General features: G+C 44.9%; 1 protein-coding gene across 1 annotated transcript in view; it reads left to right on the top strand.

The window, feature by feature from the left end:
- Positions 1-12,854, top strand: part of klhdc3l (kelch domain containing 3-like) — a 64,880-nt gene that overhangs the window by 27,216 nt on the left and 24,810 nt on the right. Inside the window, exons 3-4 of the mRNA XM_085986878.1 lie at positions 5,233-5,315; positions 7,157-7,235. Of these exons, the coding sequence (XP_085843004.1) occupies positions 5,233-5,315; positions 7,157-7,235 (162 nt within the window). The remainder of the gene's footprint in view (positions 1-5,232; positions 5,316-7,156; positions 7,236-12,854) is intronic.

The following is a 12,854-nucleotide window of genomic DNA, read 5'->3' as shown; positions in this document are numbered from 1 at the left end:
CCACGCAAACACGGGGAGAATGTGCAAACTCCACACAGACAGTCACCCGAGGCCGGATTCGAACCCGGGTCTCTGGCGCTGTGAGGCAACAGTGCTAACCACTATGCCACCGTGCTGCCCTTTCGCACATGCGCAGTGCATGCACGAAACTGGCACTTTCATTGGGCCTACGCATGAGTACCCCGTGCGTACTCGCCCATGGGGACCCGAATTTCTGGGCCAATGTTGCTGCAGAATCGTTGCTGCACTTCGCTCAAGTAAAAAGGGTCACTGCACCTCAAAAAAATAATTCACTGCGTGAAGCCCTTTGCGATGCTTTTGAAGATGTGATAAGGTGGTATGTAAATGTAGTCATTTTTCCTGTCTGTGGACTTGCAAAGCTTTGACTGAATATATGAGACTATCGCTCCAAATCGGCTGAATTCCAATTTTAAAAAAACTATGGAGGGGAAAAATTGGTGCTCGCCAGCTAAGCAGTCGGTGTTGCCTGAAATGGCCGCAGCACTAACCGACCTAAATTGGTGTGGGGGGGCATGGAGGTAGGTGGCGCAGCGCTAACCGTGGGTGCAACGCTGTCCTGGTGGTATTGCACGAGGGATCCGGGACCAATTTGTAGTCCAGGTGCGGCATTGCAGCTTCCCCGAGCGTCTGTGTGCGAGGCTGTGAAGTGCACAATGCATTGTGGGCAGTGAGGAGCTCTGAAATTTAAAGGGGCCATGCACATTGAAGCAAGACAAAATAAAATGCACTGATTCAATACATTTTTCAGCCCTTTCTGTCTTTTTACAAATATTCAGTATTTACAAGAAGTTCCAAATGTGATTAACCGGCTCTTAAAGCTGAATTACCTTCCTAAACTGAACAGATGAGAAAACTGCCTCGGCACTAACACAAATGGCTCAGCAAGCCAGGGAAGGGGCACCCAGGGTCTCGCACGCAGGGGGTCAACTGCTAGGGGGCACTCCAGAAAGTACGATGTGGGAGTACATTACCAAGGCCGTCACTGCCAGCAGTGTCACCACCTAGCTCCAGTGCCCAAAGAAGCTTCAAGACCTCAGACCAGTGGTCAAAGTCAGTGAATGCATCTTCAAAAGCCGGCACCACTAGCCCCTCACATTGCTCAATGCAGGACCCCCAATCACTCACCTACCAACAATCTGCACCACTGATGAGGCACAACTACCATTCCTGGCATCACCTCACCCCCTTGGAGGAGACGGTGCAGGCCATTCTTGGCAGGGGCATGGTTGAGCCCTTGGCCAGCGGCGGGGCTGAAAGGATACAAGATGCGGGTATCCTTGTACGTTAACCCCCTTCTGGCATGCACCTCTAGGTTTCCCGCCCTCCCGTCAGCACAACTCCACTCTTGTGCCTTCCTCATTTCACACCCAAGAAATGCAGCCTGCCCAGCCAATGGGTCAACAAGAAGAGGCAGCCTGCCCAGCCAGTGGGACCGCAGGCGGATGATTCCATCCCAGATATCCCGGCCACAAAGTGGCTGTCTGGGATGCAACCTTTCATCTGATTCCTGCTCTTCTGTGTCCTGCTCTTCTGCGTCTTCCTCTTCCCTCTGCAAGCAGATGCTGTAAATGTAAAATGACAGCATAAGATGCTGCAAATACTCAGTTGGTCAGGCAGCATGTCGACCTGAGACGTGAACTCCACGGATGTAGCGTGACCTGCTGAGTATTCGCAGCATGTTGTCTTCTTAAAGGCCATCACTTACCATTCAAGCCCTTGCAAGCGTCCAGCAGCACTCCCAAAACATTTATATAAAAAAAAACTTTCCACATATATTGCAGCAAGCCACCACTTCAATAAAATCCAAAAAACCAAGGCCAAACCCTTCCATTCAAACTTACCTGATTGATGTGTGTGTCCCATAAACAGCTGCAGATAACGTCCCTGTCAGCCTGCTTGCACACCAGGTTAACCTGTCGTGCTTAGGACCCAGCACTGAATTGAGTGCTAGGATCGAAGTTCGCGTAGGCGACATTAAGTCGGCGTTGCACGCCGTCACTTTTTTTTACAGGGCGCTGCTGGTTTCCGGCAGCGCAGAGGGATCCACACATATGGCGGTCGCTGCGGGGACCGCCTCTAGCTGGCACAAGAGCGGCGGCCGCCATTTTTTCAACATTCGCTGCCGCTAACAGGTGGTGGTAAGTATATGAATCTCTCGCCCTATAACCCTTAAAAATATAAACCTTCCTTTTCTCTCTTTTTAATAAAAAGTAATGGATTTGCATTATTGATATGTGTCTGCTTTGTAAATAGAAAGATTTGCATTTATATAGCGCCTTTCACAACCACCGGACATCCCAAAGCGCTTTGCAGCCAATTAAGTACTTTTTGAAGTGTGGTCACTGTTGTAATGTAGGAAACGTGGCAACCAATTTGCGCACAGCAAGCTCCCACAAACAGCAATGTGATAATGACCAGATAATCTGTTTTTGTGATGTTGATTGAGGAATAAATATTGGCCAGGACACCGAGGATACCTCCCCATTTCTTCTTCGAAATAGCGCCATGGGATCTTTTGAATCCTGAGAGAGCAGACGGGGCCTCGGTTTAACATCTCATCCGAAAGACGGCACCTCCGACAGTGAGGCACTCCCTCAGCACTGCACTGGGGAGCGTCAGCCTCGATTGTTGTGCTCAAGTCTCAGGAGTGGGACTTGAAGCCTTGTTTTTGCTGGTGTGACAGGCAAATAACTTGTTTTGCAGAGCGTGAACTGAAAAATACATATTTTCAGCGCAAGAGACTGAAGCCATTGTTAAAATGCCCCAAAGTAGTGAGAGTGTTCAAGCATTTTCGAAGAGTGAAGCAGTTGAATAACTTCGTACAGATAGGAGTATTGAAGGATTTTGTTTTGATCGAGTCAGACAAAAGTAAATCTTTTCTTAATAACAGAAAATGCTGGAAAAACTCAGCAGGTCAGGCAACATCGTGGAGAGAAAATAGAGTCAACGTTTCGGGTGAACCCTTTGTCAAGAATTTTTTTTTCAGTTCACCCTCTGCAAAATAAGTTATTTGCCTGTCACACCAGCGAAAACAAGGCTTTCAATCCCTGTTCCTATTTGTGGCTTCAAGTCCCACTCCTGAGACTTGACAAAGGGTTTGACCCGAAACGTTAACTCTATTTTCTCTCCACGGATGTTGCCTGGCCTGTTGAGTTTTTCCAGCATTTTCTGTTGTTATTTTGGATTTCCAGCATCTGCAGTATTTTGCTATCGTAAATCTTTTCTTTATGGTTGCTGCCTCTTCTGATCAAATCAACACAGATGTCATGCACAAGGCAAGGATTTTCTCAACCCGAGTGTTGAGTCACCATAGTAACCCGGGACAGTTCAGGGAGTTGTTGTGCTATGCGATGCAACGCGTGATCACTCAAGGTAGCCAGATCTACCTTTGTGAGCCTCTCGTTGCAGCGTATTGGACAGATTTCAAAAGTTCGGCAGGATTGAGTAATTCATGGGGAAAATGATTAAGCTTTTTTAAGATTGCAGGTGCAGTGCCATTCGTTCCAAGTGCATATCAGCCCCGTCCCTGTAAAATGCAGTTCATGTTTGTCCTTCTTATCCAGCCTTTTAATAATAGTTACAGGGGCTTTCCAATGGCGGCCTGCGTTCCATCCGTGCCGGACTCTAGAGTGACACGAAGGAGGGGGTTTCCTTGCAGTGCATCCTCTTATTGTGTTTGGTTTTGGTCGATTGGTCTCTTTGTGTGCTTAGAGACTGATTGCAGCCTGGATTGTGTGGTTTCACTCTCCAAAAGATTCTGCTTCTCTTTCATCAGCGAAGACCGCAACAAGTTTTTATTTTACTTTACAGTGAGAAGGGCTAGTAACTCTCTACGAACCAGTCTGGGAGTTCTGGGACAGGGAGAAACACGATCTGCACAATGGTTGGGGAAGGTTTAGGGCTGGTGACCAAAAGGCATGGACAAGGAGGTAGACTTTGAGGAGGCTTTTGATGGAGGGGGCGGAGAGATTGCACATTAGAGGGCTTTAGGTGGAACTTTCCGGAGTCCGGGGCTGAGATGGCTGAAGGCTCTGTGGCTGCAGGTGGCGCAGAAGGGAGGGGAATACAAAGTGAACCAGAAATGAAAGAGCAGTAGATGTATATAACAACACGGTTGGGGGAAGGTTACAAATCTAGAAATGGGAAGAGCCATGGAGGGTTTGTAGATGAGGAAAAGGATTTTGAAATCGGTGTGCTGGGGGATAGGGAGACGATGAAGGTTAGCGAAGACAGGAGTGACAGGGAAGCGAGGATTAGTGCAGGGTAGGATGCATGTGGCAGAGTTTTAGATCAGTTGGACTTTTGGCAGAAGTCAGGAGGCCAGCCATTGTAATACAAGCATTCCCTAATGCAGTGGCTTACTAGTGATTGTTTTGTTTTTCATTCTTGCGATGTGGGCCTCTCTGGCAAGGCCGGCATTTATTGCCCATCTCAAGTTGCCCGGAGAGGTATGCTAGTGGGCCGCCATTTTGAACCACAACTCCATGTGTGGTATTCTTTGAATCAGCTTGTTAAGCCACTGTAGTTAACGGTCAAACCACGTTGGTGTGGGTCCAGTCAGATTTCCTTCCCCAAAGGACATTAGTGAACCAGTTGGGTTCAACACCTTCACGGTTCTTTTACTGATACCAGCTTTTTATTTCCACTCGTGTTCTCTGAATTATTAGTCCAGGCCTCTGGGTTACTAGTCCGGCAATATAACCACTACACTACCGTACCCTGTACCGGGAGAATGAAATCCATCGTCATGGTGATGTGAGAAGTAACAGATTATTAAAATGCAGGTACCTAAAATACTAGTGTTCCTTCTATTCGATTTTAATTTTTTCATTGGCTAATTCCTTTGATTCGATCACAATCCTGTCATTTTTTTAAATGGCTCTGTGAGATGGATAAGACCTGGAAATAGTCTGCAACTGTCCCAGTATATTTTTGCCGGTCGCAATTCTTATACAGTCCATACTATGAAGTTATTTAACAAGTTACATGGTTAAGGTAATTGTTAGACACAAGATAATCCTCTGCTTATTTGTTACCACTTTCAATCCCCTCTTTCATGCATTGGCCCATTTGTGACCTTAAATCAACCTCCCTTGCTCGCCATAGACTTGACACCTGTAAACCATCAACACCATAACTAGAGTCTAACCAATCCTGTTATCCCTAATATGGATGCATTGTAACACCAGTTGCCACCTTTGTATTTTTCAGCTCAGAATGAATGGGAAGAGTTGGACTGTACAGCAGGAACTGCACCGGAAGAATTGGAGGAGCCCTCGCTGGTAGCCCATGAAGTAAGAACCGAGTGGATGCGATCCAATGCCTTTGTTGAAAGTGGAGCAATTTTTAGATCAGATTGGATATTCTCGTTGTGGGTTATCAAAGTTTTAAGTGGCTAGTTTTGAAGTACGTTGAATCTGTTTTAAAATAATTTTTTGCCTCTGGCGTAGCAGCTGGGAGTGGCAGAATGTGGTTTTGTACCCATCATTCCTCAGGCAGTGAGACAGCATTCTCATCTACGATGGCAAGAGGAAGTAATGACTGAAAGCACAGATACTTCCTCAGAGAGAGAGAGAGAGGCATCTAGTCAGCTATCGAAGAGCATTGCCAGAGGTCTACAGCAAATGGGCTGCCCTGACTGCACTGGGATGGTTGACAGGAGGAATTTCTCTCTCGTTGATTAATAGCAGAGTTAGCTAATGTTTAGAGTTCTCGTCTTTATTATCATGAATCTCAAAATGATCAGGTTATTGCACAATATATGTTGTCGATGAGAAGTACTCTTTGATACCAAGAATCTAAATTCATCTTGATACTCTGAACCAGAAGGAACTTCTAGTATAAACCTTTATAAATCACTGGTTAGGCCTCAGTTAAGGTATTGTGTCCAGTTCTGGGCACCACATTTTATGAAGGATGTCAAGGCCTTAGAGAGGGTGCAGAGGAGATTTACTAGAATGGTGCCAGGGATGAGGGACTTCAGTTATGTGGAGAGACTGGAGAAGTTGGGGTTGTTCTCAGCAAAGAAGGTTAAGAGGAGATTTAATAGAGGTGTTCAAAATGATGAGGGGTTTTGGTAAAGTAGATCGGGAGAGACTGTTTCCACTGGCAGGAGGGTCGGTAACCAGGGGTCACTGATTTGAGATAATTGGTAAAAAAAATCCAGGCAGGTAATTAGGAGAAATTTTGTTAAGCAGCGAGTTGTCGTGATCTAGAATGCACCGCCTAAAAGGGTGGCGGAAGCAGATTCAGTCGTAACTTTCAAAAGGGAATTGGATATATAACAACTTGTATTTATATAGCGCCTTTAATGTAGTAAAACGTCCCAAGGCACTTCACAGGAGTATTTTAAGACAAAAAATTTGACACCGAGCCACATAAGGAGAAATTAGGGCAGGTGACCAAAAGCTTGGTCAAAGAGGTAGGTTTTAAGGAGCGTCTTAAAGGAGGAAAGAGAGGAGGAGAGGTTTAGGCAGGGAATTCCAGAGCTCGGGGCCTAGGAAACAAAAGGCACGGCCACCAATGGTTGAGCGATTATAATCAGGGATGCTCAAGAGGGCAGAATTAGAGGAGCGCAGGTACCTCGGGGGTTTGTGGGGCTGAAGGAGATTACAGAGATAGGGAGGGGCGAGGCCATGGAGGGATTTGAAAACAAGGTTGAGAATTTTGAAATCGAGGCGTTGCTTAACCGGGAGCAAATGTAGGTCAGTGAGCACAGGGGTGATGAGCAAACAGGACTTGGTGCGAGTTGGGACACGAGTTTTGGATGACCTCAAGTTTACATAGGGTAGAATGTGGGAGGCCGGCCAGGAGTGTGTTGGAAAAGTCAAGTCTAGAGGTAACAAAGGCATGGATATACTTGAAAAGGAGAAATTTGCAGGGCTTTGGGGAAAGAGCAGGGGAGTGGGACTAATGGGAAAGTTCTTCCAAAGAGCCGGCACAGACGCGATGGGCAGAGCGGCCTCCTGTGCTGTCTGATTCTATGACAAGCCTCACTCTTCTGACCAGATTACATAACTGTGGCAAGAATTGCCTGTGTTCTTAAAATGTTAAGACAGTAAAGTTAACTGAGAATTTCTTTCAAAATTTATTTCAAAATGTAGTTTTCAATTTTTCTGTGTCTTTTTTTTGGAAGGGAATGATCTATGTGTTTGGTGGCATGATGGACTCTGCTTATACCCAGGGGAAAACACCTCTCTGGATCTATGATATTGGTAAGAGAAATGTGTTGCTAAGGCGGCTAGTTTGGTACACGTCCGCTCAGTTTTTGTATTCAACTTCCTATACACAGGACTGGCAGAGTAAAATGTTACTTGAAGACATAACCAATTGGAGGCAGCAAAGTGCCAGCTGGGAGGCAAAACGTTTTGGTGAGACCGCGGGCGGGGCGGGCGGGGGGGGCGGCGGGGGGGGCGGGGCGGGCGGGGGGGGTGGGCGTGGGGGGGGGGTTGGGGGTGGGGGGGGGGGGGGGAGAATGTCGGCATGAGGGAAGGCATAAAATGGCTCCATCTTCCACCAGCAATTCACCCAAAGTTTCTCTGAGCGCAATTCTTTAGTCTAGGCTGAATTTAAAGAGAGTTCCGGAAGTTTTTTAAAAATTCATTGTTGGAATGTGGCCGTCGCTGGCGAGGCCAGCATTTATTGCCCATCCCTAATTGCCCTTGAGAAGGTGGTGGTGAGCCGCCTTCCTGAACCGCTGCAGTCCGTGTGGTGAAGGTACTCCCACAGTGCTGTTAGGGAGGGAGTTCCAGGATTTTGACCCAGCAACGATGAAAGAACAGCCGATATATTTCCAAGTCAATAGCTAATCAATCAATCTAGGCTAATGCTGTGCACATCCTGCCCCATCGGCATGGGGACTTGCAGTTTTAAATTTATTAGTAATGGGGAAACTTTACTCTAGTAGCATTGCTTTCTCCCTTTTTAATTGGCCAGGAGCCAAGTAAAATGCCAGCTTCAAACTTAATTTACCATTCATATGTTCCCTTGGCTTTTATTTTTCCGGCTTAAGTTACAGAGCTTTCCACTGCAAAAGTAAACGATGAATGAGTGAAGTCATTATTGATTGCAGTTAAAATGTCATCACTTCCATTGCTATTAAAATAAAAGCGGGATTCAAGTAGACTAGGGGTTAGATGACATCATTGCCACAATATAGTTACTTCATGAGCGCGCTCAAATGGTAATTACTGCCAGACATGTCCTGGCAAGTTTGTGTCTCTTAAATTTTGGGGAAAAAATAAGTGATTAATTCATTGCTACATAACTACTGTAGTACTTTTACCAAAAAAAATGGGAGGGGCACAGTTTAAGGCATTTAGTATTAGCATCGAGTCACTCCAGTTCAGACATTACTTTAGCAGCAATGCTAGATCTGGTAGTGGAAATCTGGAACACTCTCCCCTGAAAAAAGCTGTTGAGGCTTGGGGTCAATTGAAAATTTCAAAACTGATTGATTGATTTTTTGTTCGGCAAGGGTATTAAGTGTTGCAGAAGCAAGGCGGGTAGATGGAGTTAAGATACAGATCAGCCGTGATCTAATTGAATGGTGGAACAGGCTCGAAGGGCTGAATGGCCTACTCCTCGGTAAACCAAGTTGGATTTTTAGGACATTCCAGCAGCTTACACGGTCATTTCATCTGGTGCTAGCCTACAGTTTGCCAAGATGGCAATTAAACTCATGGCCTCGAAGTTCTAGTCCACTGCCCTAAACACCAGGCTACCGTACCCACCTGTGGGGAGTGTTTATACCAATATGTAGAAGGTAAAACATTTTTGTTTCATTAGGGTTACCAGCTTCATGGATTCTTGCAGTGCACGACTAGCTTTAAGTAATAAAATTATATTCAGCAAGTACCACATAAACTACATTGGGCGATTTAAAAAAAATGAGACAGAATACAGTTCCAGTAAACTCTTGTTTAAATGGCACTTTAATCATCCGGAGTACTTTAATAACCGGCAAAATAGATATATCTCGATACAAAACAACACCTCAATAACCGGTAATCTTGCCGATTCTACCATACATTTAACGGAATATTCTGTAGGTGAGTACCCAATTATACAGTACATTTCTTGATTTTTAATTTTTGTTTGTTAAAAATTGCCTTCAAATCAAATCAAATCAACTTTATTGTCATTGTTAGTGCACAAGTGCAGTACAACGAAATGTAGGCTTGCGGCTCCCGAGAGTGTACATTTAGATTAAGACATTTAAACATTCAACATACATTTGGCTTGTAATACATTAACATAAACATAACCATAATAAAGTGCATTGGCAGATGTGCAGGCTTTAGAGTTTATTTGTGGAGTTCAGTAGGATGACAGCCCTGGGAAAGAAGCTGTTCCTAAATCTGGTCGTACGGGTGCGAATGCATCTGTAGCGTCTCCCAGATGGCAGGAGGGCGAACAGACTGTGGCTGGGGTGGGTAGGGTCTTTGATGATGGACCGTGACCTCCGTAAACAGCGTTTCTGGTATATGTGCTCTATGGTCGGTAGCCGGGTGCCGGTAATGCGTTGGGCAGTTTTGACTACCCGCTGCAGGGCTTTCCGGTCATAGTAGCTGCAGCTGCCATACCATACTGTGATACAGTTTGTCAGGATGCTCTCTATTGTGCAGCGGTAAAAGTTAGAGAGGATCAGGGGTGACCGGTTACATCCCTTCAGCCTCCTTAGGAAATCTAGGCGCTGCTGGGCCTTCTTCACCAGAGAGGAGGTAGGTAGACCTCTCTGTTATCCAGAATTTTTCATCAACCGGCACCATCCCGGTCCCGTAGGTGCCGGACAAGAAAGTTTACTGTACATAGCAACATAGAAGTGTTCAAATTATGAGGGGTTTTGATGGGAAAAGCTCTTCATGTAGTCAGTGAATCAGTAACTGAGGGGCATGAATTTAAGAAAGAACCAGAAAATTAACAGCACGGCAGGAGGCCATTAGGCCCACTGTGTTTGTGCCAGAGCAATCCAAAGCTAATTCCGCGCCCCTGCTCTGTCTCCAGAGTACTACATCTCCCTCTGCTTCAAATGCCGATCTACTCTTTCCTTAAAGGATGCACTGCTGTCTGCGTCAACTACTGTCTGTGACAAAACATTCTGTGCTCTAATAGCGCAAAGAAATTTCTCCGAACCTCCCTCCTCACTCTCTTAGTGATGATTTTAAATTAATGACCCCTCGTAACTAACTCCCCACCCACAGGGAAATGTATTACTCTGTTCACCCGATCAAAATCCTTCATAATTTTAAAAAACCTCTATTAAATCTCCTAATCACCAAAAGACACAACAGAGAGATTAGGAGATCTTCTTTTATTATGCGGAGGGTTGTGAGGACATGGACTGCCCTATCCGAAACAGAACCCTTGATAGCTTTTAAAAGGCAATTGGATAATTTGAAAAAAAACTAAATATTAAAAGTATACAAGGAAAGAGCCAGGATATAGGGCTAAGTGGATAGCTCTTTAAGATAGCTAGCGAAACGGGCCGAATGGCCTCCATCTGTGCTGTAAAATTCTCTGATTGTACCTGCTAGTTCCTTAACATTGAAATTTAGCCACTCAGGGGGGAATTCTGTGCTTACAGTGCAGCCAGCTCCTCTGTTCCTGATTTCAGGGCAGCGTGCAGCTGCCGGTATAACTCCAGGCCAACTGAGCGTCACAATATGCAGATGAGACTGCTAGTTGCAGTGTAATTTCAGCCTAAATCCCATCCTTCGAATACTCATACTGCATTAGTGTGCTTTCCGGTTCACTTTCTAGCCATTGCTATGTCGCTGAATGAGACTTCCAAATTATGGGCACATGGTCTGCTGTAGTGCTGCATCCACTAACCTGATTGGAAATCTCTTCATTTTGGACCTTTATAGATGTCAGCGAAGAGTTTCAATTGGCCCTTCCCTCAGTCACAGCTAGATTCAAAGGCCGGGTTTCACAAGTGGCGATAATTATTTACAGGAAACTTTGGTTTATCCGGAGGTTGTATGTCCGGAAACCTCGATCTAACGGCAGAAATCAGCAGCCGTTTTGTTAGGTTTTTTTTCTTCTAGCATTTTTTTTAAACAGTCAGTCTCTGGAAAGCCTCTCTGAAGCTGTTGCTAAGCTACAGAGACGCTTCCAAGGTACGGGCCGACTGTTTACAAGTTGTTGCTAAGCAACAGTGTTTGTTGTCAGATATGGAGATGAAAACCTCCGTATCCTTCAACATTAGTGCTGGTCTATCCGGAAGTTTTCATAGATCGGCAGCAGCTCGGTGCCGGATATCGCGAAGTTTCCTGTAGCTCGGTTTATCACCCAATTCTGCTCATATGAACATAAGAAATAAGAGCAGGAGTAGACCATTCGGCCCGAGTCTGCTCCGCCATTCAGTAAGATCATGGCTGATCTTGGACCTGAATTCCACTTTCCCGCTCGATCCCCATATCCCTTGATTCCCCCAGAGTCCAAAAATCTATCGATCTCCGCCTTGAATATACTCAACGACTCCGCATCCACAGCCCTCTGGGGTAGAGAATTCCAAAGATTCACAACCCTCTGAGTGAAGAAATTCCTCCTCATCTCAGTCTTAAATGGCCGACCCCTTTATCCTGAGACTGTGACCCCTGGTTCTAGACTCTCCAGCCAGGGAAAACTGCCTTTTAACATTTACCCTGTCAATCCCCCTCAGAATCTTGTATGTTTCAATGTCTCATTATCAATCATTAAAAAAAAAATCAATTAGTATCTTGTTATCCATTTACCCAAAGCAAATTCTCACCATTTTGAAAAGCATAAATATCTTATTCCCATCAAAACCAATAGGACCCAATTGGTGGGTCATAGTCATTATCTTCATGTGGCTGGATTAAAAGGCTGAGCAGCAACTTCGGGTTCTTCGTAGATTAACTCAGAAGAAATCTTCCGATGTGTGAACATGCTATAACATTTTAATTTAGAACGCACGTTCTTGGTAACCCAAGCATTAAAAAACAAACTTACTAAGGTATTAATTCAAAATTAATGTTACGGAGTTGCTAGATTGCAAGATGAGAAACTGGACTAAACCACTGAACTGCCCTGCACACTGGAGCTCTCCCCCCAAACCCCCTCTCCCTCGCGAAATCTCTTCCCACATTCAAAAGCTTCCTCAAAACCTAGGGTTGCGAAGGGGTGGAAAGTTTCCGGTAAATTTCCGGAAAGTTTAGTTTGGGAATTTTGCCCAAAAAAGCACATGCTAGCATAATATTGTTTTTTTTGTATTTCTTTCATTTTTTTTTTCCCACAGGTCCTCTCTTAAAATTACTAACGGAGATGGAATCTTAATTATTAAGGAATATTTTAATCAATATATGTTTATCTTCTTACTTGGCTTATTTTATTTTAGATGAGTTTTTTTGTGGGGGTTCAATAAAGTTCAAAATTATAACCTAAATAAAGTTTTGAACGCCTGTTTTTATTTGTATGGAACAGTATGTCTATTTTGATGACAAAGTTAATATAAGGGTCAGAGACAAAAACCATCAGTGTGCAAAAAAACTCTCAATTCCCCAAAAATCCCATGGAAAGTTTCCTCTTTTAAAAATTCCTGGAATTTTGCAACCATATCAAAACCTACCTCTTGGGCTGTGCTTCCCCTAACTTCTCTCCCTCTTCTTCCTGTGGTGACCTGGTGCCCTCCCCCACCCCCTGGTAAAGCACATTGGGGCATTGCATTAAGTGCATGTTGTTGTAGACAGCAACCTGGATCATAGAATCGTAGAAATCTACAGCACAGAAGGAGGCCATTCGGCCCGTCGTGTCTGTGCCGACCGAAAAAGAGCTCTCCAGCCTAATTCCACTTTCCAGCTCTTGGTCCG

This window comes from Somniosus microcephalus, chromosome 4, assembly GCF_052327205.1.
Source record: "Somniosus microcephalus isolate GS21.2 chromosome 4, FLI_Smic_1.0, whole genome shotgun sequence".
NCBI lineage: Eukaryota > Metazoa > Chordata > Chondrichthyes > Squaliformes > Somniosidae > Somniosus > Somniosus microcephalus.
This window is presented reverse-complemented; position numbering and strand designations above follow the sequence as displayed.